A 26,438-nucleotide genomic window follows, 5' to 3' on the forward strand; every position below is an offset into this window, starting at 1 on the left:
AAGCAGGAAGGAACCAGGCAGATGACTTCTCCCTTTCTCCTTCCACGGGCTACACAAAGATGCAGGCCTTCCTCTTAATCTTCTACCGTTGTGACGTGGTTTGAGGTGGTGAGCAGCATAGTACCCTACGAGCACATTGCCTCCCGTTTTCTAGATTCATTTCCATCTCTCTTTTCCCCCTTTGCCTCATTGTCTTAGGCGTGCATCTTCCAAATAGTGTTAGGATACCAGGGAAGGGCATGGTAAGAGAAGAGAGAACATTCTGTTTCATATTGAATCTATTATTTTAGAAGACATATGACTATTTTGAGGTTATGTTCATTGGTTTTAGGTGAAAATCTGACTTGTGCATAAAAAGTCTGTCAAACTCATTCTTTGAAAAATGTTATTAAAAGTTTTTTTCTCTATGAAATAATACCTGCTCATTAAGATGTTTTGAACATGTAAATGAATATTAAAATACTCCCTAAATCCTACATTATTTTGGTGTCTATCCTTTCAGTCCTTTTTCTACTTATACATAAACCTAGAAAAGACATACTCTTTTTTTTCCAAAGAAGAAATGATTTTACAAGTAAAAGGTATTGGGAGAATTAGAATTCAAGTACTTTAAGAATATGTAAATTCAGCATTAAACACATGAAATTCAATGTTAAAAAATTATTTGAGTCCCCCAAATTTGAAAACTTGTGCTAAACAAATCAGGCCTAAAGAATTCAGCTTGCTCTTTCCTATGATGAGTAGAGGTGGATCTCTTGTAAAGAATGAAGTAGTTGCTTTAATTTCATCTACGCTGACCCACCATCCTGTGCACACACAGGATGTGGCCTTGGAAGGCGATACAAGGCAATGCGCTCCTGACCTCCATCAGCATCTTTTATACAAGTAAAAAAAAATTTTTTTTGATGTCGAGATATTGCCATACAGTCGAGAAAGCTGTGGGGGACTTGGTTTAGTTCCTGGCTGCAAAGCAGGAACTTCGTTTTCTCATGAGGCACCCTGCTTGTTATGAGTCACAGCTTCAAGCAGCAATTGTAGCCGTTTGGGATTTTTGGCCGTTTGGGTTTTTTAGCTTCTATAAGCAGAGTGCTATACTCCAGTCCCTAGTTTTATGCTGCGAGCCTGGTTTTAGTTCCCTATCTCACATGAAAACATGTAAGACTATTCTCCACAGAGGCCAAGTTCCTGCTGCCACATCCCTGCTACTGGGTCCATTTCCCTGCAGCCCTATGGCGTTTCCCCCACACCGTGTATGTACTCTGTGACTGCTCTGTAAAAATATCCATCTCCTTTTAGACCTGAGCCTTGGCTTTTTGGTATTGTCCTTTAATATATCATTAGCATTAGTGTATAATTTTATCAGAAAAGGTGTGGAAGCATGATATGTTGTGAAGACATCGCCCACCATTTCTTGTTATATTATTATCATACTTTAAGTTCTGGGATACATGGGCAGAACGTGTAGATTTGTTACGTAGGTATACATGTGCCACGGTGGTTTGCTACACCCATCAGCCCGTCATCTATGTTAGGCACCATGGAGGTACCATGATCACTCTTAGTTCTGCACATAGATATTTGCAAACCAATTAGATGATAAATAAGTGGTATGGTGGAGGGAGGGGGGAAGCATGTTTGACAATTTAAACACACTATTAAAGGCAACAAAACAAAAATGGAAAATGCTTCATAAGATTACCTGGAAGAGTAAGTTAAAAATTGAAGTGATGCCACATAGTTTTATAAGGCGTTACTTTTTTCCAAAAAGTAACCAGAACAAAAGCTCTGCTATACTTAATCCTCATCCATTTAAACTTTGCCATGAGTTTGCTTTACTGTTCACTTTACTATGAAGATAATTTTTCATATTCTTGATACTGTGAATTTTTAACGATGCCTTCAAGACATTTCTCACTCCCGCTTGCTCATATTTTTGGTCATAAAAGATATAGTATACATGGCTTCAAATTAAGTCTTTTTCTATAGCATGGATCTGGATTTTTGTTTTTAGCTGATGTGATGATGTTTTTATCACTCATCTCTTATGGCAAAACAAAGGATGAGTTGACGAAGAAAAGGAGTGGAGGGCAAGAGGCCACCCCTGAGGTATTAGAATAGTCTGACATAAATGTTCCCATCCACTCCACAGAGGCTCTCGGAGCCCTCTCTGTGGCCAGGGTCTGAGGCAGGGAAAGTAAGGATAATCATGGCAAGTTCCTGTCATGAGGAGCTCATGGTCCTGTAACCTGGGAAGGAGTTTACAGTACTCTGTGTCACCTCAGATCAATTACACTCTCTCAACATTATGAAACATTATCATCACTGGGACATGTCATGTGGGAGGAAATGTTACCTAAAAAACAAAACAACAACAACAACAACACAAAGCATGCAATGGGCTGAAATGGGTGCCCCCAAAATTCATATGTTGAAGCCTAACCCCTGGTACCTTGGAATGTGATTGTATTTGGAGATAGAGCCTTTAAGGAGGTAATTAAGGCTAACTGAGGCCATAAAGCTGAGATTATAATCCAGTCTGACTGGGTTCTTATGAGTAGAGGAAGTGACACCAGGACTATGCATGCAGGGCAAAGCCATCAGCAAGCCAAGAAGAGAGGCCTCCGGAGACAGCAGCCCTGCTGACACCTTGATCTTGGACTTCCTAGCTTCCAGAACTGTGAGAAATCTCTGTTGTATAAGCCCCCCAGTCTATGGTATTTTGTCATGGCAGCCTGGGCTAACTCATACACCATGTCTTTGCTATCTTAATTTTGTATTTTCCTCTCTGGTCTTTTGTCTGTGCTTTTGTTCACATTTTTGTTTATAGTTACACACATAATGTTCATGCCATTTTGATCTCTGACTCTCAATCTGAGCCCTGCTACATACAGATTGGGAGGAGATGGGGGTATTGGCCATGGTGCTGCCAGGTCTCCATGGGGTGCTGTGCAGACCTGTCCCAGAGGTGCAGCCTCACCTTACCAACCTCACCATGCTGGCAGAGAAAAGCCAGATGGATGTGGAAAGAAGCACTGTTGCATTCTTTCAAGATGAAGTGATGTTTGTCTCTGTCACTTGGCTGCTAACTTGCAAGGGAAAGATACTGGTGGATATTTGCTTTTTCATCACATTGTTCAACCAAGTGCCCAGCACAGTGCCTGGCAGTCATACTTACTAAGTGATTGAGTGGCCCATTCTCTTCCTGAATGCCAGGTTTGCTTGGGGAATTAAATTGTAAACAGAAGATGGCGTAGTGAGCGTGAAATTAGCAAGGTTGGCATTAGCAAGCTGTTACAAGTGATAAGAGAGCTCTACTCTGTTTTCTGACAATTTGCCAATTAAAAAAGAATAATCAACACATCTGGAAGTAATTTAGCGTGTTATGCATTTTATGGCTTCAGCTATTTAAAAAAAAATTTAAGAAAGTTATAATACTATTAACTTAACCTGTTCTGTAATTTTGAACAATTGCTTGCACCCTATAAACAGTTGGGTCTATTTCTGGGCTCCTTAGAGTGTTCTACTTTCTAAATTCATTTTTACACTTTCTATCGTGTTTTGATTAATTTTGCTTTGTAGTATATTCTAGATCTGATTGGGTCATACTGATTTTTTCTACTGAGTTTCTGTTTCATAATATATTTCCTTGCATGCGTATTTTTACAAATTTTGGAATTCTTTTGTTATGCATTTAAAAAATCTTGTTGAACATTTATATTAAACAAAATATCAAAATTGTTGGTTTTCAGCTAGGTTAAAATAAAATGAATAACCTTGACTCCTGGCAGAGGAATAGAGATAATGGTACTTAGAAAAGTAGTAGAACATGAGGAATAAGCTTTATAGGAAACCAAGAAGATAGCAAGAGAATAGCACCTATATAAAAATTAAGACAGATCTCTGCATTCCCAGTAAGCAGAGCAATTCAGCCTTATTACAGATTGTCTTTTCCTCAATTTTGAGTGAAAAAAGGACAATCAGAATAAAGGACAGAGTAGATAATAATCACTTCGTGCTATAGCGACAACACGATCTTATCAGTTCTTCCCCCCCCCCCGCCGATGGAGTTTCACTCTTGTTGACCAGGCTGGAGTGCAAAGCAACAGTGCAAACTCAGCTCACTGCGACCTCCGCCTCCCAGGTTTAAGCGATTCTCCTGCCTCACCCTCCCAAGTAGCTGGGATTACAGGTACCCACCACCACACCCAGCTTATTTTTTGTATTTTTCGTAGAGACTGGGTTTCACTTTGTTGGCCAGGCTGGTCTCGAACTCCCAACCTCAGGCGATCCACCCGCCTCAGCCTCCCAAAGTGCTGAGATTACAGGCGTGAGCCACCGCGCCCATCCAATCAGTTTTTTAAATACCCCTTAAGTCAGTCTTGAGAACACAGAATTGCCTAGTGTTTAAAAATGCAGACTCCAAAGCCACATTGCCTGGGTTGGAGTCAGATCTGCTATTTATTTGCTGAGCCCCAGTTTACCCAAAATGGGTTAATAATTGTGCCTACCTCATAGGGTTGCTGGGAGAATAAATGGATATACATAAAGGACTTCAGTAGTACCTGGCCAACAAATATTAGTTACATTAAGGAGATTTTGTGTTACGGAGGCACTTTTTAATTTTGGAAAGACCAGCTTTCCTGTATTTGTTTGTTTTCCCAAATCTGAAAGTCTGCCCTGTACAGGTTTGCATGGACACCGTGGCCCAGTATGGCTGCACTCGCTATCTGACCTGCACCATTCTCAGGGAAATGCTTCTGAGCTTTTGCTCCTGACTTCTTTGTCGTACTCTGACAGCCATCCCATGGCCTCCTGGCAAAAAGTAGCTGGATTTCATTAAAATTCAGTCTGTCTTGATACAGTCTCTGCTGAGTGTAAGAGGGGATGGCTACCAATTGAGCCTTAGAAACCTGATTAAGACTGTCTCTGGGCTGGAATGTTCTAAGTTCTCTAAAATTACTGTTGATCAAGTTTCTCTCCATGTCTACCCACTTCCTTATGCCCTGTTCCCCTCCATCCCATCTTACCAGCACGGGAGCTCAGCCAAGCCTCCTGTGGCTTTCTGCAGTTGATCACTGAGATGATTCTTCATTTTTCAGGTGCAGGTTCTCTGCTGTCGTCCTGAGTGCCCGCTCCCAGGCCCTCTGTATGAGTGACGCTTCGGTCTGCCATGGAACCTGGCCCTGCTCTGGCCTGGCTCCTGCTCCTGAGCCTGCTGGCGGATTGTCTGAAAGCTGCTCAGTCCCGAGACTTCACAGTGAAAGACATTATCTACCTCCACCCTTCAAGTAAGACTGTTCTCTTTGCTGCAGAAATATCACTTTATCTCAAATAAGAAGTGGTTCCAAAACCAGCCAGGAGAAGGCATCCTTCAGTATAATGAAAACCTCTGGTGATTTAATTAGGGGGGCGCGGCAATTTACAAAAGATGTTTTATGCTTTACCCTCACCTTTTCACAAGAAGATTTTTGGTGGTGTTAAGGCAAATTATTGGGCTTGTTTTCTCTGTTCCCTACACAATCACTCTGATTCTGAACACTCTTCCCCTTGTACTCATGCCGGTCCTAAGTCGGCTGTTAAAGTGAACCACCATATCCCAGAAGGAGGATTGTTTGTAAAAGATCAGTCCTTTATAGGTGAGGTAATAGCTGGTCTTCCTCTCTGTGCATCTAATTCTCAATTTCAGCATAATTTCCTCCCACAACTTCCAATGCCCTCTGCCTCCTTTTGGTTTCCTATATTTAAGAATTATCTAGGGAATGCATAATAACATAGATGCCCGGATCCCTGCCCCAGAGTTTCTGATTTGCATGTATCTCAGGCTGTACCTGTGGATTTTTGCTTTCAGCAAGAACTTCGAGTATTTCTGCTGCAGATATTCTAAGGATCACACTTCAGGAAACACAGCAGTTTGACTTCCTCTTTCGTTCTCTATCTTTGTATTTATTGTGTCTGTTTGTATGAATCGTCTTCTCTATTGCCCCTGTTGAGGTGAGAGCTGGTTGTATTGTGTGTATTCTGACCTTCAGCTTTTGCCCCAAGGTGTATGACTCTTTTGAAATGCTCTGCTCAACACATATAGTTTCAGTGTCCACTGTGTGTCAAGGATTGTGATAGGCTTGAAAGCATAAAGGCAAATCAAACACAGTCCTTGCTTTTGAGGATTGCATAGTCTACAAAGTGAAGGCAGCCATATGGACTCCTTCAATCCACGTGGTTGGAATATTTAATGTCTGCATGTTCTGAGTTAGCTGAGAGGTGGTATGCAGAATGCCCTGGGGCTTGGAGTCCACCCACTAGGGTCAGCAACTAGCTTGGCTACTTTGTGGCCTTTTGACTTAAAATAAATTCCCTGTCATTGTGAAGATTAAATTTAAAACGTGTATGAAGCACTTAGCACTGAGTGTGAGACATAGGAAATGCTCAATCAATGTTAGGAGAGTTCTTTGTGTTAATTTTGTCTTTTCTAAAGTGATAAAGTAATATAGTACATACTCTGTAGCATTATTTTATGGAACAGAAATAATATCTGTAAATCACTAGGCCTATACCACACCAGCAATCAAATGGTTGTTTACATTGTTGCTTTTATTATCATTGGCTTAGTAAACTGGGGGTTCTGAGAATATACTGCTCCAGTGTTGTATAACTCCCATACACTTTCAATACGCAGCAAATAATTTCTTTAGATTTCTATTGTCTCTGTACCCTCTTACCAGTATAGTCTGGTGCCCACTGGTTAATCATATGGAAGACTTATATGACTGCTTGTTTCGTGGGGCTTTTTATTTTAATGATATGCATGAAGAGAAGGTGCTTTCATATTTGTTCTGTTTTCTAGATTGCATTTTGCTGTTTTCTCCAAACAGGCATGCTACTTTATTAGACTTGGTGAATCAAAAACCTAGGTTTCTGTCTCTTAGGGTTGATTGCCAGAGTTTTCAACTTCTGTGTGATTCTTTCTCAACTTCAGTGACAGACTCAGTAGTAACTGGGCTGCAGAAAAGGTCCACACTGGACCTACACGGAGGCTGTGATTGTACACACAGAGTGGGAAGGAGAATTAAGGTGACTGGATTTAACAACACACACACCACTTCTGCCTCAGTAGTGTAGTGGGTCAGTGCCCTGTGTGGTGGGCCTCTATTTGGAAAGTCAATTTCAAAAGGAGGTCTTGAAGGCTGAGTCTTGCAAGCCGAGGGAAATCACTTCTGCTCTTGAAAAATTGATGGAAAAGTTCTGCTCATATGACCAATGTTAATTAAATAAAGCCATGGCCTGATTAGAAGAAACTCGCCATATGTAAAGAATTAATAGGGCTTCCTCTTCCCCTCACTGGCCTGAGGTGATCTGTAAAAATAGTTCACTATAAACTTGACCTGGAAAACCAAATCATGCAAATCAGGGTTCAGATCTTCATGTTCACTTTAAGAACGCCTGTGAAAGTGCCCAGGCCATCAAGTGTATGCCTGTGCAAAAAGCCACTAAGTTGTCTGAAAGATGTCATGTTACAAAACGAATGTCTACCATTCTAACATTACAATGGTGGAGTTGGTAGGTGGGCCCAGGCCAAACAGTGAGGCTGAACACAGGATCAGTGGCCTGAAAAGAGTGCTAATTTTTTGCCGCCCATGCTTAAAAACACAGAGAGTCATGCTGTACTTAAGGGTTTAGATGTAGATTTCCTGGTCATTGAGCCTATCCAGGTGAGCAAGGGATCCAAGATGCATGGCTGAACTTACTTAAAGAGCCGTTCATGAGCTCCCCCTGTCACATCGAGGTGACCCTTACTGAAAAGAATCAAATTGTTCCTAAACCAGAAGAGGAGGTTGCAGAGAAGAAAAAGATATCCCAGAAGAAACTGAAGAAACAAAAACATATGGCATAGGAATAAATGCAGCATAAAACAAATACAAATAAAAGTAAAAGAAAAAGAATTGGTGAGGTTTTCTGATATGATTTTGAGATATGGAGAAGGACAGAAGTTCTTCCTAAGGGAGATTATAAGTAGATGATTCACCAGCAGATCAGGGTCCAAGTTCTCGTTAGAGTCTCCCTGCATAACTTATGATGGGAATACTGTATAAATTCTTGTTACAGTGAAGTTACTATGAATGGCTCCTACTTGGCCAGAACTTTGTTTATTCTGTCAATTTATTTTTATTTTTATTTTTATTTTTTGAGACAGAGTCTCACTCTGTCGTCCAGATTGGAGTGCAGTGGTACGATCTCGGCTCACTGCAAGCTCCGCCTCCTGGGTTCACACCATTCTCCTGCCTCAGCCTTCCGAGTAGCTGGGACTATAGGCAACCACAACCACACCCGGCTTATTTTTTTTTTTTTTTTGTAGTTTTAGTAGAGACGGGTTTCACCGTGTTAGCCAGGATGGTCTTGATCTCCTGACCTCATGATCCTCCCATCTCGGCCTCCCAAAGTGCTGGGATTACAGGTGTGAGCCATCACGCCCGGCCTGTTCTGTCCACTTTTAAATCAGCGTTAACTTCTAATTTCTTTGAACTATTTTAGAAGTTTGTGGTGTGTGTGTTTTCACACTTTGATTTTTTAATTGGCATGGTTCTCTGTCCTTGAGCAATAGACCGTAGTAAGACGTAGTCTCTACAAATAAGCAGGTATCTGTTGAACATAGACGGTAAAAAATATATGAGGGAAGTCTGGGATTAGTTTGGTTTTGAATTATTTATGTAGTCACCTCACTTTGTAGATGAAGGCACAAACAGGGTTCTTTTGTGAGTGAGCCACATTTCATTAATGTTACAATATGTAACATGAAGCTCAGAACCTGCTGAAGGAGGAATGTAGTGATGCTGGAGGCATGAGAACACACACACATTTTCTGTACCAGACAAGCAGAAGCCATTTTCTCCTCATTCCAATGCCCAGAACAGCCATCACTGACGATAACTGGGGAGAGATTGGAACCCAGGCTGGGAAAATTCAGCCTCCCATGACTAATCTTTTTTGCTCTCTGGTTTCCTAATCTTTGAAGTTTCTGAACATTTAAAAGAAAGAAACTTCATGGCTTTCAAATCTGAAGCAGTGTCGTCAATAATGTTCTTTTCTATAATCCTTGTGTCATTTGTTGTTGTTTTTTTCTTTGCTTGTTTTTATGTGAAAAATGAATTTCTTCCCAGCCTATGATTAAAATACCAAATCAAATAAAAACTTTCAAAACAAGAGTTAGTATTAAGAGAAATGGAGCTGCTTATTTGGTAGTCAGACATCATAAGAGATAGCAGAATTTAATATACTAAGTGGCTGCAACCTATTCTTGGCCTCTGTTTCTTTCCTTTGAATAGAAGGAAACCTTTCCTAAGAATATCCAATTTTCCTCTGGTTGCATGTTTTCAATCTTTCCTTAATCATGTGCACCAAAGAGCTGTATTCCTGTGGGGGCTTGTTTGTGCCCACGTAGAGAGCCAGATAAGTTTGTTCAGACTATATTACGTAAATCTTGGAGAATAGGGGGACTTTCTGGGAAGGTACCAGATAATGTATTTTTTTCTGTTAGACATATGTCCCTGTTAAAATTGTACTCACAATATTTTGTTGCCAAGTGGACTGAGAAAAAACATTTATTAGATTTCTAGAATTTTTATATTTGCATCCAGTTTTCAGAAACAATGGAAGTTAATTTGGTAAGAATCAAAAAATGTTTGGATGTGTTACACATCAGCGTACCTTTCAAAACAAAAGTCTGTTCTCACCACGGTTTTGGTAACTGAAGGCCTTTGTCTAGGCAGAAGTTCCAAGAGGTGGAAACAAAGACTAAATCTTTTCTGATACCGTACAAATGAATTATGGTCGGTTGAACTATGGCTGACCATGAGAGTTAATGGACAGATTATTTTACAGGAAGTAACTGGGCACTTTGGCGTTTCTTTTTTTCTTTACAATCACCTTCCCTTAAGGGACCAAGGACTTATGCCCTGAAATACAGGGTACTGAGCTTATTAACTCTGTGATCAAGAGCCAAATTAGATTCATTCACAGCTGGGGCCACAACAATTTGAAACTCCGCTTGCTCTGCAATGCTTTGAAGTAACAAAGAAGCAAATAGCACATCTCTTAGGAACCTCTTTCCATCCTTTTTTTTTAAAAAAAAAACCTCTTTATCAGATGCAGTGTCAGTTAGCAAGTCACTGGAGATAGTGATAGTTGTTCATCTGTAGACCTCATTTTTGGCAAAATATCTCAAGAGGGAAGAATTTAACCATTTACTTGGTATTATACCTTAATTATCCACTTAAAGCAGTATGTTTGCAGAGATTTGTCATTAATCAGGGTGTGATTATTCACTAATTGGTATTACCTGCCAAGATGTCAATAAAAGTTCCTACAAGCAAATATTAAACTCTAACCATTGAGACTGCACAGATAATGGAACTGTAGATTCTAAAAGAAAATTCACCCAAAATGAGATAATTTGGTTAACTGTCAGTGATACACGCTGATAAACTCAGAGATAAATGAATTTAAGCAAAGCTTCATTTTGCTGCCATAGTATTATAGTCCCCATTCCTGTTTAAATTTCAGTATACTTTGGGTTAATTTCAGAATCCAGGCCTGTTTATGTAAGAAATAAGTGTTTGATTTAGTATGTCACTTGTCTCACAAAAGATCATTTTGAAAAGTCTATTAAGTAATTCAAATTTGGGGACACTACAACTTACTAGGGTGAGGGTCTCAATAAGTTTGTTCTTGGAGTAGTTGGATTGTCAGTCTTCATTCAGAATTCTTAATTTATCTCTTTGATGGGAAAGTTTCCAGGAATAACTAATTCAATATTCTATCCAAAAATTTTACTGGCTGCAGTGACAGAACAGATAAAATTTGATGCCCCAGTGAATTAATCATGCAAACTGAAGTGGTACGGGTAGCTTGCAGCCATAAACCTTGGTGAATATGATGATCATTTTTTTGAGAAATGCTGTTCTTTGACAAATGCTTTATATCTTTTTTTTTCCAAAATGTCTACTTTGATCATTCCACTTCAAATTTTACAAGCTATTTTAAAGTCCAATCTTTGAAAGTTGTTTATGTATTGAGTATTTTAAATTTGATAGGGAAACTATTTTTTAATGTATCCAATCAGGACAATTTCCTAAAATATTTTATATGATTAGTTAAAATATCTGCAAGAGTATTGCATGACTTTGGCGTTTGAGAACCTGTTTTGTTTTTGATATTTCTTCAGACATGTACAGGAATACCTTAGAGATTATTGCAGGATCAGTTCCACACCACCACAACAAAACAACCACAATAAAGCAAGTTATGCAATTTTTTTGGTCTCCTTGTGCATATAAAAGTTACATTTACATTAAACCATAGTCTATTAAGTGTGGAATAGCATTATGTCTAAAAAACAACGTGCATATCTTTTTTCCTTTTTTTTTGAGGCAGGGTTTGGTTCTGTGGCCCAGGTTGGAGTGCAGTGGTGCAATCTCGGTTTACTGCAACCACTGCCACCTGGGCTCAAGCGAGCCTCCCACCTCAGCCTCCTGAGTAGCTGGGACCACAGGTGTTCACCACCACGCCTGGCTAATTTTTGTATTTTTAGTAGAGACAGGATTTCTCCGTGTTGCTCAGACTGGTCTCAAACTTGTGAGCTCAAGCTATCCACCTGACTCGGCCTCCCAAAGTGCTGAGATTGCATTGTTGGCCACCATGTTCTGCTAACAATGTATGTATCTTAATTTAAAAAGACTTTATTGCTAAAAATGCTAAGGATCATCTGAGCCTTTTGCTGGTAGAGTATCTTGCCTTGATATTGATGGCTGTTGAATGGTCAGGGTGGTGGTTGCTGAAGGCTGGGGTAGCTGTGGCAATTTTTAAAAATAAGACAACAACGAAGTTTACCATATCAGCTTATTCTGCCCTTCACAAAAGATTTCTCAGTAGCATGTGATGCTGTTTGACAGCATTCTACTCACAGCAGAACTTCTTTCAAAATTGGAATTAATCCTATCAAAACCCTGCCACTGCTTTATCAACAGTTCTATGATGTTCTAAATCCTTTTTTGTCATTTCAACAATGTTCACAGCATCTTCACCAGGAGTAGATTCCATCTCAAGAAACTGCTTTTTTTGCTCATTCATAAGAAGCCAACTCCTCATTCATTTAACTTCTATCATAAGATTGCAGCAATTCAGTCGCTTTTTCAGGCTCCACTTCTAATTCTAGTTCTCTTGCTGTGTGCACCACATCTGCAGTTACTTTCTCTACTGAAATCAAAGTCATCTGTGATGGTTGGAATCACGTATTTCCAAACTGCTGTTAATGTTGATATTTTGACCTCCTGTGAATCACAAATGTTCTTAATGGTACCTACATGATTAATCCTTTCTATAAGGTTTTTAAATTTACTTTGCTCAGATTCATCAGCGGAATCATGATCTATGGCAGCTATAGGCTTACAGATATATTTCTTAAATAATAAAACTTGAAACTCAAAACGACTTCTTGATTCATCAGCTACAGAAGGGATGTTGGGTTCACAGGCATGAAAACAGCATTAATTTTCTTGTAGATCTCCATCAGAGCGCTTGAGTGACCAGTCGTATTGCCAATAAGCAGTAGTATTTTGAAAGAAATATTTTTTTCTGAGCAGTAGATCTCAACAGTGGGCTTACAATATTCAGTGGACCATTCTGTAAATAAATGTGCTGTCATCCAGGCTTTGTTGTTCCATTTATAGTGCACAGATAGAGTAGATTTCACATAATTCTTAAAGTCTCAAGGATTTTAAGAATGATAAATTAGCATTGGCTTCATTTTAAAAGTCACCAGCTGTATTAACATCTAACAAAAGAGTCAGCCTGTCCTTTGAAGCCAGGCATTGAGTTTTCCTCTGTAGCTATGAAAGTTCTAGGTGTCTTCTTCCAATATAAGGCTGTTTTGTCTACACTGAAAATCTTTTCAGTGCCATCATCTTCAGTGATCTTAACTAGATTTTCTGGATAACTTGCTGCAACTTCTTCATTAGCACTTTCCATGTTACCTTATGATTTTATGTTATGGAAATAGATTTTTTCCTTAAACTATATGAACCATTCTCTGCTAGCTGCAGACTTTTCTTCTGCACCTTCTTCATGTCTCTGAGCCTTTATAGAACTAATGACAGTTAGGACCTTGCCTTGGATTAGGCCTTGGTTTAAGGGAATGCTGTGGCTGGTATGATCTTCTATCCAGACCACTCAAACTTTCTCTGTATCAGCAAAAAGCCTGTTATACATTCTTAACATTCATGTATTCATTAAAGTAGCATTTTAAACTTCCTTCAAGAACCTTTCCTTTACATTTACAACTTGGCTAACTGGTACAAGAGGCCTAGCTTTCAGCCTATCTCAGCTTTCAACATGCCTTCCTCACCAATCTTAATCATATCTAGGTTTTGATTTAAAGTGAAAATTGTATTACTCTTCCTTTCACCTGAACACTTAGAGGCATTTGTAGGGTTACTAACTGGCCTAATTTCAGTATTGTTGTATCTCAGGAAATATGGAGGTCTGGGGCAGGGAAAGAGGGAGAGAGGGAGATGGAAGAATAGCAGGTTGATGGAGCAGTCAAAACATACACATTTATTCAGTTCACCATTTTATGTGGGTGCAGTTTGTAGTGCCCCCAAACAATTATAATAGTATTTCAGAGATTACTGATCACAAGTCACCATACAGACACAAAAGTAATGAAAAAGTTTGGCATATTTCAAGCATTCCCGAAATGTGACACAGACATGAAGTGAGCACATGCAATTGGAAAATGACACCGATAGACTTGCTTAATGCGGGTTGCCACAAAACTTCAATTTGTAAAAATACAGTATCTGCAAAGTGTGCTAAAATGAATTGTGATACAACAAGGTATACCTGTCCTTAGCTAAATAGAACCTTTCAATTCAAGTGTAATCCATTTTTCTATAGGTGGGTAATGTGAAGATATAAAAAGTATTTGTTTATGGTTTACAAAATACTTCTCTTTATCACAATTATATGACATTTTCCCCCTATTAAAATTTCCTCATGAAAATGGAGTGGTTGGATGGCTGTGTCTAAGCTGCTTTCCATCATTTTGTAAAATGATCTATGCACTTTTTCTGTCATTCTGTTTACGAATTTGAGTTACTATGTGAGAGACTTAGAGCATGCAAATGGGCCCATAAAAAGTTCTGATTACTTGTCTTTTTTAGACTGCTTATGACTTTTGATTATGATACATTATTTGATATTGTCACAGTCAGGTCTGTGAAGTAATGCAAGCATGTGCATAGATGGGCAGCTATTCTTGGCAAGGTGAAAATCAAAGTGATATCTGGTCCATCGTTCTGGCCTTAAGCTGCTGCCTTCTCCTTCATTTATTTTTGATAACATATCTAATTGGTTCCATGTGGGCAGAGCAATTTACCCTGAGATGATTATTTCCGCCAGTGGGATATGCAGTCTCAGCCATCTGCGAGGGAGAACAGTTGGCTCCTGCAGATGAAGTGTTTGAGTGTTTGCAGCTTTCAAATAGGCCAGGTAATTTTACAAATTAAACAACACAAGTTTTGTTTATGAAAGGCAAAACTCTAAGTAGTGAAGCAAGCAAATGATTAGAGCTAAGAAGCAATTAAATGCACATCAGTGGTAAGGACAAAGAACAGCTGGGCCTGACATTCTTCGGTGATCCTCATCTTTTTGTGGAGGGAAGGTCCTGGGTGCCCCTGACAATCTCCAGAACTCGAATCTCATGTGACCCTTCCCCACCTGAGCTTATAGGTAAAGAATAAAAGCCCTTGGAGGATGGTTCCTTCTGATGTGACCCCTCCCCACCTGAGCTTATAGGTAAAGAATAAAAGCCCTTGGAGGATGGTTCCTTCTGAAGGCAGGAAGAAGAAACTCACCAGTGGGAGTGGTGGGAAGAGTTAAGTGGGGTTTCCTGGAATGGCCTAGTCCTCAGGCTAGAGCTGGTAGCCTCTGGTGCCTCATCCCCACTTCCCCTCAGCATCCGGCTTCTATGGACATGGGTCCAAAACACACCTGAAGAGGGTCACCTCTGCATGGGCAGCATATATTTGAGCAATGAAGACTCTTCTCTTAGCTAAGGCTCACCATCTCCAGGGATTCATAACGACATCAGGTCTGACCAGATAAAAATTTTACAGTGTACCAGAGAAATTGCCACTTTTGTAGATTGAAATGCTCAAACATCAGGAAATTTCGTGATGATTCAACCCAATATTTTTATTTGCGTGTTGACATCTGTGTATAAGTTGACATGAGTAAGTTATTAGAAATCCAGAGAATGCCTTTTTAATTAAAATTTTTATTGAGATAATTTTACAGTCATATGCAATTTTAGGACATAGTACAGTGATGCTGAGTGTCGTAGTTCATGCCTGTAACGCCAGCAGTTTGGGAGGCCGAGGCTGGAAAATCCCTTGAGGCCAGGAGTTCGAGAAATAATACAGTGAGATCCCATGTACTCCTTATACAGTTTGTCCCAGTGGGGACATTTTGAAAAACTGTAGCATAGGCCGGGTGTGGTGATTCATACCTGTAATCCAAGCACTTTTGGAGGCCGAGGCGGGTGGATCACCTGAAGTCAGGAGTTCAAGACTAGCCTGGCCAACATGGTAAAACTCCGTCTCTACTAAAAATACAAAATTAGCTGGGTATGGTGGCACATGCCTGTAATCCCAGCTACTTGGGAGGCTGAGGCAGGAGAATTGCTTGAACCTGGGAGATGGAGGTTGCCATGAGCCGAGATTATGCCACTGCACTCCAGCCTGGGCAACGAGAGTGAAACCCAAAAGAAAAAAAAAAAACAAAAAACTATAGCATAATATCACAACCAATATATTAATATCAATACAGTCTATCTACCAATGTCATTCTGATTTCCCCGATTTTACTCTGTGTGTGTATGTTTAGTTCTACCTAATTTTATCATGTGTAGGTTTGTGTATCCTCCACCACAGTCGAGACACTGAAGACTTTCAGTAGCACAGGGGTTCCTCCTGCTGGCCTCAAACCCACCTCTCTCCCCACCTGTCCACACCTACTCCCATCTCTGCCATCCCTAACCCCTGACAACCACTAATCATTTCAAAAATGTCATATAAATGGAATCATGCAATATATAACCTTTTGGGATGGGCTTTATTCACTCCAAATAATTTCCTGGAAACTCACCCAAGTTGTTGAAAGTAGTAACAGTTCATTCGTTTTTATTGCTGACTAATGTTCCATAGTATGGATGTCCAACAGTTTGTTTAGCCATTCACCCACTGAAGAACATCGAGGATATTTCCAGTTTTGGGCTATGACAAATAAAGTTGCTGTTGACATTTGTGTGCAGATTTTTGCATGAATACAAATGTTCATTTCTCAGGGATAAATGCCCAAGAGTAAAGTTGCTGGGTCATATGGTAGTTGAATGTTTAAGAAACTGCTAAGTTGTCTTGAGAATCCTTTCTTTAAAATGAAGAAAACATCAAACTTCACAGGATTCTGTGCCTTGTCTAAAAATTAATCTTTTCTCTTAATCCTTTTTTTTTTAGCCACACCATATCCTGGTGGATTTAAATGTTTCACCTGTGAAAAGGCAGCAGACAATTATGAGTGCAACCGATGGGCTCCAGACATCTACTGCCCTCGAGGTAAACTCTCAGTAGACTGATTGGGATCCCCTGGGCTGTCTGTGAGTGAACAGCCCTTTTGATTTTGGTGCATGTATAAAGAGAGGCATGCTTGCAATCTCAGCTGCTCCTCTTTTCTAACGCTATTAGATCTTTTGTACCACACCAGTAACATATCAGAGATTCTCAGAGACATAAACTGAGCCATAGGATTGTTTCCTTTCTCATGAAGTATTTTTGGTACTCCACAGGAGGTGATACCTTCCCCTGTACCCCCAGGTCCAGTGAAATGTAGGACAAGACAACAGCCAGTCTGTCTGCCACTCTTTGAGGCATTAGTCAGTGCATAGTAACCTCTTTGATGTAATGTATGAATTGATGTTCATATAAAGATTCCATTGATTACATATCTTGCCAGAGACTTTCACGCAGTCTCTAAAATTTAGAATTCTAAATGTCATCATTGCACAAATAAAATCCCTTGAGATTTTTAAACTATTAAGTTTTTTTTTTGAAGGATGAGATGAACACTGAACTGAAGCATGGAATTTTGACCCAAAGGCTCATTTCAAAATAAAGAAATACCCATTATATTCATGTCTCTTTTATCCTATAAAAAATAGATGGTTATATTTGGCTACAGAGTCACTGTTAACTGGCTATTTTACTTTGGAGGAAAGTCTGTTTATTTGGTGGGGGTAGAGATAATGAGGACAGGGAATTTTACTGACAAATGTTTGAGTGAGTAGTTAAATGGGTTTCACTGCTGATCTAATTCAGTTGTTAAAATGGCTTGGACACAACACCACCAAATCCATTATTTTTCAACATAACACGGGAATTATACAAGAGTTCTCATATTCAGCCCAGTGAGTGGTATTCTGCTTCTCCTGGAGGATTGGAAATTGGGAGAGCGTGGAAACCAAAATTAAAGGAAATGTCAACTATCCAAGCTAGTACTCTTTAACCCAGGAACCTCCACCTAGGGTGTGCAGTAGCAACACCTGTGAAACTTTTCAAAGAAATCACTGAAAGCTTTGCCCTGCCTAGACCAGTGGTTTTCAAGCTTCAGCAGCAGCATCATTTTCCAGAGGGCTTATTAAAACATAGATTTCTGTTCCCACACCCTTCTACACCTACATTTTTGATTCAGTAGGTCTGAGATAGAGCCTGAGAATTTGTATTTCTAAAGGGTTGTCAGGTGATGAGTTAAGAATCACAGCTGTACACAAATTGAACCAGCATTTCGGAGATTAGGGCCCTACATTGGTACTTTAAATATTGCAGTTGATTCTAATGAAAAGTCAGGGGCAAGAACCACAGGGAGCTCCTGTACATAAGAGAAATGTAGTGTTGTCATTTCTAGACTCTTCTTGTTTACTTTTAGGTAGAGATGATAATGGGGTCTACAGGACAGAGAAAAACATGGAAGCACTAAAGATTGGCTTAACTGAAAACTAGATATCCAGCCATCTGAGTAATCAAAAATAAGTTTTATTGCCGCCTATAGTCACTATTCATTTCCAAATGGGCCAGTATTTTCTAACATTACCCACTGTGGAATGACCATTGCTAATAGATCTGGTTAAACCACTGCTTCTCAAACTTGGCTGTCTATTGAAATTACCTGGTAAACTTTCGAAAACTCTAACACCTAGATTTATTCCCAGCGATTCATATTAAATGGTCCAGCTAGGCATAAGGATTTTTTTTTTTTTTTTTTTTTTTTTTTGAGACGGAGTCTCACTCTGTCGCCTAGGCTAGAGTGCAGTGGCCGGATCTCAGCTCACTGCAAGCTCCGCCTCCCGGGTTTACGCCATTCTCCTGCCTCAGCCTCCCGAGTAGCTGGGACTACAGGCACCCGCCACCACACCCGGCTCATTTTTTGTGTTTTTAGTAGAGACGGGGTTTCACCGTGTTAGCCAGGATGGTCTCGATCTCCTGACCTCGTGATCCGCCCATCTCGGCCTCCCAAAGTGCTGGGATTACAGGCTTGAGCCACGCCCGGCCGGCATAAGGATTTTTAAAAGCCCTCCAGATGGTTCTAATATGCAACTAAATTTGAGAACCATTATGAACAGTGACTTTAGGCAAAACCAAGATGATTTGCTTTGTATATGTAGTCCTGTTTGGGCGGCTCCTGTGGCGATAAAGCTAGCTGACTTGCTTTTGAAGCTTGTACCCCGTTGGTTAGAGCTAGTGTACGGGAAGTGTGTTTTAGTTCACTTGTGATGCTATCACAAAATGCCTCAGACTGGGTAATATATAAACAATAGAAGTTTATTTCTCACAGTTCTTGAGGCTGGGAAGTCCCAGGTCAAGGTGCCGGCAGGTTCTAGAAGGGCATCGTCTCTCTGCTTTCAAGGTGACACCTTGTTGCTGCATCCTGTGGAGGGGAGGAACACTGTGCCCTCACATGACAGAAGACAAAAGCGGGGGAAGGGAACAGACCCACTCCCTCAAGCTCTTTTATAAGGGCCCTAATCCCATTCATGAGGGCTCCATGCTCATGACTTAATCACTCCTTAAACGCCCCGCCTCTTAATATCCTCACATTGGTGATTAAGTTGCATATGAACTTTGGGGGCCACATTCAGACCATAGCAAAATGTGACTGTGCTGCTTCTGGTACTGACTGAGCTTTGAGGTAACCTTAGTGGAGATAATGCAGAGGAAAAAGGAATGTGAACTGGTATTCTGTGTAGGCTCTGGGCCACGTTTGATGGTATACAAGTATATCCCTGTCAAAAAGAAAAAACAAGGGACCAGAAACACTGCTTGAATGCCTCTCAGAGAAAAGAGGAAGTTCCATCTTGATGCTTTCTTTTGAGGTCATAATCTATCATTTCAAAGTCCAGATACCTAAAGGTATTGCAGAGTGGTCTCTACACAATTTATCCTTTTCTCTTTTTTCTCCTCTACTTTTATCTTTTTGTCCTTCAATTTAAAGGGATAAATAGAAAGTCATGCACTGAGGTTCAAAATACAAAACAACCATGCTAGGCCCCTTGGGGAATTACAGATTGAAAGATAGGAATCTGGTTTCTTCTTTCAGGGATCAGGCAGTTTAGTTGGGCCGATAGGATCTGAACATATCAGATGTCAGAATTAGCAGGACAAAGGTAAGTGCCAAGTGGAACCTGGCATTAAGCGCTGTGGGAGTTTACAGGAAGAAGAGCTACTGGGGACTGAGGTGGCCAGCGAAAGCATCACGTGCTGGGAAGATTGCAGTAGCTCAACAACTTGGAACTGGAGGTCCAGCATTGAAGAGAACATGTCTTCCAGGAGCTCACTCAGAGCAAAGGTGTAGAGACAAGACTCCCCAGGTGTGCTCAGTGGATGGGAAGAGACCTGACCTGGGAGTAGCAACTAGTTTGTATGAGAGGATTATGGACCCAAAATAGTGGAGCCAGGTGATTTTTGTAGGGCCTTGAGCATCAGGTAAGGAGTGGGAACTTAAAGCTGTAACCTGAGAAGGGGTGAGGCCACACTCAGCTTCCTGTTAGGCCAGCCCTATTTCCCATGAGTCTTGTGCTCTTTCCTCCAGGTTTTCTTCAGATTTTTCTAACAATGGAAATAATGCCATTTTATTAATAAATTAAAATAGAAAATGTATTTCACTACTAGCTAACTCTAGATTTTTCTGTTTGTTAGTAGTCTGAAGCAGCTCTAGGACTACCAATGGGCTTAGGAAGGGCAACTGAGATATGGAAATTCTAAGACATTCCTGATTTTTTGGTTTGTTTTGTGACATAGTTAACTAGGTTTAAATTATCACCTGATGTGAAAATAATTTGTTGAAAGTGAAAAAATCATCTCACCTAAGTATTCAATCTTATATACACGGAATAAGTGCACACCCCAAATTACTTAGGGGATTCACTGAATGTCATGAATTTTCTAAAGCTGACCTCAGTCACACGCATGTGCATAGAGACATAGTGTATCTTAGCAACTGACATTCAGGGATTCAGACTTGTTTTGAGTTATTGTTTGGCCAAGTAAGTGTCAGGAAAGCTTCCTCCTGACGGGAATCACTCTTTTGGCAGTGGCGGCATCAGCTGGACACACCTGTAGCTAACTCAGGTTCCCTGTCCCTCTTCTTTTCAGAAGGTGTGTGATATAAGTGCGTTCTCCTCCATTACATTATTTGTGCCTCTGGTGCTTCCAGATTCATAGTACCATACTTCCTTCCCAGAAACGGGAACTTAAGATGCTCTCCATAACTGACTCTGGTTGCTTTACTTGCTTGGCTTCCATTTCATCTTTGGTCTCTGAGCACTTCCTTTGCAACAACTGTAATTTCATCAGCTACTCATAAATCTGTCCAATTTTTCTTGACTTTGTGAGCCAGAATGGAAAAGGATCTTGAAATCATATTATGTGAGGGGCCAGTTGAAGGAACTGATGATCTAAAACAAGAGTGTTATGTGCTTGGATCTGTTTGCCCTTGACTTTTCTGTGTGCTGCAAGATGAATAGGTCCTAGAGAGAGGGACTGTATAAATGGTTATTAAAAGTCTGTGGAATTAAATGTGAAGTCAAAGACATTACAGTTTTTAAAAAGGCCTGTTTTGTGGAGTATACCTAAGCCAAAGACATTATGTTCCTTCTTAATTATGGAGTACAGATGCCTCCCTCTAAGGCAAAATCTCCATTTGAAAGTATTGCTGATATATAATCAGGAAAAGGAAATTTCTGAGTTAGAGGACACATACTCTTTTGGCTCCAGCTTCTATGCTCTTCACTGTTTTTCTGTAAAAGTAAAGAAAAAGCTGGACATATCCCTTGATAGCTTTTTCCAAATCAGTTGCCTGATGGTTCTTGCTATAAGCAAGAAATGTAAATGTGATCCTCAGCTCAACTGAGGACAAGACCATGGTTACAAATTTTCAGGAATGATTTCTTTATTATTGACTTTTTTCAGACATAGCCCAGGCTGAAACAGACAACCTTTGTGTTTGACTTAACCTAAGGGTGGAATTTTCTTCCTTTTAGGCAATTTTACAGTTAGAATATAGCCCTCCAATTTTTTTTCATTTATACAGGAGTCTCTGTTCTCTCTCTGAATCCCATGGGGACCCAGCGCCTTGCGATTTATTATAGCTTATCTTTTAACATTGTTCTTTCCCTAGGAGAGAGAAATCAGTAACTTATCCAGTGTTGGCCCTTGACACTTTCCTTTTGGGAGAATTCATTTGTACATTTACAAAAAGTGTTGGTTACATTTTATCCAACACTTCTGGCTGCTTTGTAATAAGATGTTTTCAGATGATGTCTCTTATCATATTATTGTCATATTGCTCAGTGAAAGTCTTAGACTTCCTCCTTTTTAAAAGTAATTTTAAAGTAAAGTTGAACATACATACTGCAAAGTGAAGAGATCATAAGTGCACAATTTGTGAATTTTTGCAAAGTGAACATGCCGTGTTTCCACCCATAGCAATAGAACCCCAGAGGCTGCTGGGGTGCCCCAGTCATTATACTCCATCCCCAAAGGTAACAATGTTGAGACTACTATCACTGAGCATCATATAAGTGGAGTTGTATAGAATGTACTCCTTGCTTTCAAACATTATGTATGTGAAATTCCTCTGTGATTTTTGAGCAGCACAGTCATGTTTTCTCAGGGGTGTATAGTAGATCATTCTATGAATATACTAAAATTCATCTGTTCCACTATTGAAGGACATTTGGATTGTTTCCAGTTTCTTAATACTATGAACATTCTTCTGTATCTCTTTCGGTACATGTTCATATGCGTTTCTACTGGGTCTTTCCCAGAAGTGGGATTGCTAGGCATGGGGTATGTAAGCGTTGACTTTACTAGATACTGCCTGACCGTTTGCAAAATGACGGTACGACTTATAATCTCACCAGCAGTGCATGCAGGTACTAGTTGCTGCACAATCTTGCCAACACCTAGTATTGACAGAAACAATAGAAGGTAGAAGTTAACCAGATGACATTTTTAAAGTGATGAAAGTAAATAACTGCCATCCTGGAATTCTATGTGGAGACTATCAGTCTCGCTTCTCTGAACCTCCTTTCTCCTGCGGCTGCCCCGCTAGCTCTGATCTCCTGTTTGTGCTCCCAGTCCCCTAGAGACTGATGAAGGTGCTGCCCTACTTCTCTGTCCCTTAGCAGAGCTTTCTGCTTGGTTTCTCAGCCTCTCCACCTGTGCAGTTTTTGAATCAGCAAAAGCCTTGAGGGGAGAACAGGTATAGAATGTCAGGCACCACTCAGGGGGCTTGTCTTTTCTCTGGTACCTTGCTCTTTAAATCCAGTCCACAACGGCAGTCCCGTGCTTTTACACAGATTTTTGTTGTTTACATTTTAATTGGCTTTTTAAATTTTGTTCTGTTTCTTGGTAAGACAATGTAAGCCAGTCCATTTCAGCTGGCTTTGTAATTCTCGGAATTAGTCTTAGAATTTTTCCAGCAAGTTTTTACCCTTAAGTTCTATCAGCCTGTACAAGACATTTTTCATACACTGAGAGCATCTAACCTTCTCCAATTCACAATGTTTTGTCCAAATATTTTTTACAAATCCAGTTGCCTCAACTGGGACGCTTCCATTTGATGGTCTGCCGTATCACTTTTATTCTAACCATTGTTCACCATGAAGTCCTGTCTATCCTCACTACCTTTGCATACCTTCCCAACTGCCTTTTTGGAGTTGGCCTTGGTAATAAGTACATTGCCTCTTGAATTTCAGTGATTAGTTTTAAAAGAAGTTCCTCAAGTGAGAAGTTCATTAAGAAATGTGGAGGGATTTTTTTTTTTAAAGATAGGGAAGTCTCCATTTGGCAGCTTCCTCAAGAGGTGCTGACTTCAGGGTAGAGGAGACCAACCAGCTATGATTTAGTCAGGGTGATGAGCATTTATTTGTTTTTAATTTCTGCCTTGAGGAATTTTTGACTTGGGACAAGAGGAGAAAACACATCTTTTTAAAAGATCTATGGAGAGTAATTGATAAGAGCAGAAAAGCCAAAAGAACAATCTGGTGCCTGAAAGCAGAGACTGTAGTAATTCCTAATTAGGGTAAGTTTTAAATAATTCAGTTTATCTGTAACTCAATTTGTAGTTCATCCTTTTCTTGAGTCTCTTTTCTTTCATCTTGGGCTCTTTTTTTCTTTTGCTTTCAATTTTACTGAACTTTGAAGTATTTTATATATATATATATATATATATAGAATAGTAAATAGCGTGATGGACTTTCACAAATTGAACACTCCATGTAAGCAGCACCCTGATTAAGAAATTGCCCTGCATCTTAGAAGCTCCCTGCATGCCTGTTTCCAGTCACTTTTCCTACCACCAAGCGTCGCAGTTATGGACTGACTTGTGTCCTCCCCACTTTTCCCCCTACCTGCTCTCAAATTCGTATGTTGAAGTCCTAACCTCTAGTACCTCAGAATGAGACTGTATTTGGAAATAGGGTCTTTAAATAGGTAACTAAGTGAGGTCATTCAGGTGGGCCCTGATCCAGTCTGACAAGCATCCTTGTAAGAAGAGATGGGAACAAAGACAGGAACCGAGGGAAGCTGATGTGGAGACACAAGGAAAAGACTGCCCAAAAACAGAGGACTCAGAAGAATCAGCCTTGGCCAACACCTTGATTTTCAATTACTAGCCTCCAGGACTGAGAAAACCTTTGTTTAAGCACTCATTCGGTGTGTTTTTTTTTATGGTAACCCTGGAAACTAATATAGTTACCCTCCTAATTTCCAGTAGTGTAGGTTAATTTTGCCTCTTACTGGGTTCTTTGTAGAGGTGGAATCATACAGTACAATTCTTTCGTGTTCGACTTCTTTCACTCAGTATTATGTGAGATTCATCCATTTCTTTAGATTTAGTTGGAATCCATTCATTCTCATTGTTATGTGAACAGATGCCATCATTTATTCATTCTGTCACTAATTGACATTTTTTACACTATGTTTATATGAATAATTCTTCTATGCACATTCTAGGACTTACCATTCCTGTTGGATATATATTGAGGAGTAGAATTTTAGCTTCATAGAATATGTGTAGGTTTACTTTTGGTAGTCCTGGCAAATACTTTTGAGAGGTGGTGATAGTATGTGAAAATTGCACTACTGGTAGAAGTGTAGTATTATTTCTCTTTTAAATTTGATGAGACTATTCAAAATACAGCAATGGAAGATATGTTATAGACATCATAGAACTAAATTAAAATGTTTTAATTTGGTTCACCTTTGAATGGAAGAGCTCAGCTAGATATATTCTTCGCACCCATCCATCTCTGCTGGTAATACAGAGTTTATTAGAGATTAAATGCCTGCTATTGTGTGCAAGGCCCTGTGTTATATGTTGGAGGGAATGCAGATACCAACAAGAATGGGCCTGATTCTCAAGATTATAATGTACAACACAACAGTAGATCTCAACCAGGAGCAATTCCCTCTTCCCTGCCCAAAGTATATTTGTCAATGTCTGGAGACATTCTTAGTTGTTATTGTCGGCATGACATTGGCATCTAGTGAGAAGAGGCTGTTGGATGCTGTTAAATGTCATACAATTCACCGAGCAGTGTGCCCAAAACAAAATTAGCCCAAAATATCAAAAGCTGAAAACTTCCATTTCTGGAAAGATGGAGCAGATGTACTTATCTATTCCTCCTGCTAAGTACAACAAAAAATTCTGAACATTATTAAGAAACAAACCAAAAACATGAAAAGACTGAAAGGGGTAAAGAAAATGACAGACTAAGGACTTCAAGACTCAAGGAACAACACAGTGCTTAGTTCACTAGGTTTTCTTTCAGTCTCATATATTCTAGACTTGAAGCTGAGGAAGTCAGCATTCTAAAAATGCGATAGACACTGGCAAAATAAACCTCCAACAAAAGTTTGCTCTTTGGCAAAAGGACTAGGAAGGGGGAAGCCTCGAAAGGTAACTTTTAGACAATAGCTGTTCTACTTCAGCAAAACACTATGGAAAAAATTGTAGCCCCAACCCCATACCAGCAGAGGCTGAATGGAAAGCTTTGACTTCATCCTCAACAGGCTGTAATGAGATGTCCCAACCTTTCTGCTTGGGATTGTATCAGAGAAGGACAAGTAAAGGGGATTTTTATCCCTCCCCACCAAGCAATAACAAGGTTTCTTCCACAGTGTCGATGGAGACTATGTTAGGGAGCCTAGACTTTACCTCCACCAGCAACAATGAGATGCCTCTACTTTCCCCTGACCACAGTTGTGTCAAAGGAGGCTTAATGGAGAGTCAAGACTTCACCTTTCACCACCACCCACTGGCAGTGAGGCTACAACACATCTCCCACCCCATGTCATCAGTAGAGGCCACAGGGGAAGCATTAATGAGGCACTCTTGCCACTCTCAAACAGGGAGTGTAAGATCAAGAGTATTCTAACATAATAACAATATGTTTAGACTTCAATTTAAAAAATCGCTTGTCATACCAGGAAGATCTCAAACTGAATGAAAAATAGCAATCAATATATACCAACACCAAGACAAATAGGGATGTTAGAATTATCTGGCAAGGGTTTTAAAGCAGCCATAATAAAAATGTTTCAGTAAGTAATTACAAACACACCTGAAACAAATTTTTAAAATCTCATCAAAGAAATAGAAAATATAAAGGAGAACCAAATGGAAATTGTAGAATTGTAACATAATGTACCTGAAATAAAAATCTCAATAGATGGGCTGAACAGCAGAATGAAAGGAATAAAGGGAAGAATTAGTGAATTTGGGAAATAGAGCAATAAAAATTATCCAATCTGAACAACACATAGAAAACAGTCTGA

General features: G+C 39.8%; 1 protein-coding gene across 3 annotated transcripts in view; it reads left to right on the forward strand.

The window, feature by feature from the left end:
• LYPD6 (LY6/PLAUR domain containing 6) overlaps positions 1-26,438 on the forward strand; it is a 166,575-nt gene that overhangs the window by 108,623 nt on the left and 31,514 nt on the right. For 2 of the 3 annotated variants that reach the window (XM_009182209.4, XM_009182208.3), the window contains exons 2-3: positions 5,100-5,288; positions 16,563-16,661. In XM_009182209.4, the coding sequence (XP_009180473.1) occupies positions 5,171-5,288; positions 16,563-16,661 (217 nt within the window). In that variant the 5' untranslated portion in view covers positions 5,100-5,170. Of the gene's footprint in view, positions 1-4,345; positions 5,289-16,562; positions 16,662-26,438 lie in introns of those variants that run through there. The other variant, XM_021923590.2, reaches the window with a different exon arrangement.

The sequence above is a fragment of the Papio anubis genome, chromosome 10, assembly GCF_008728515.1.
Source record: "Papio anubis isolate 15944 chromosome 10, Panubis1.0, whole genome shotgun sequence".
Classification (NCBI taxonomy): Eukaryota; Metazoa; Chordata; class Mammalia; order Primates; family Cercopithecidae; genus Papio; species Papio anubis.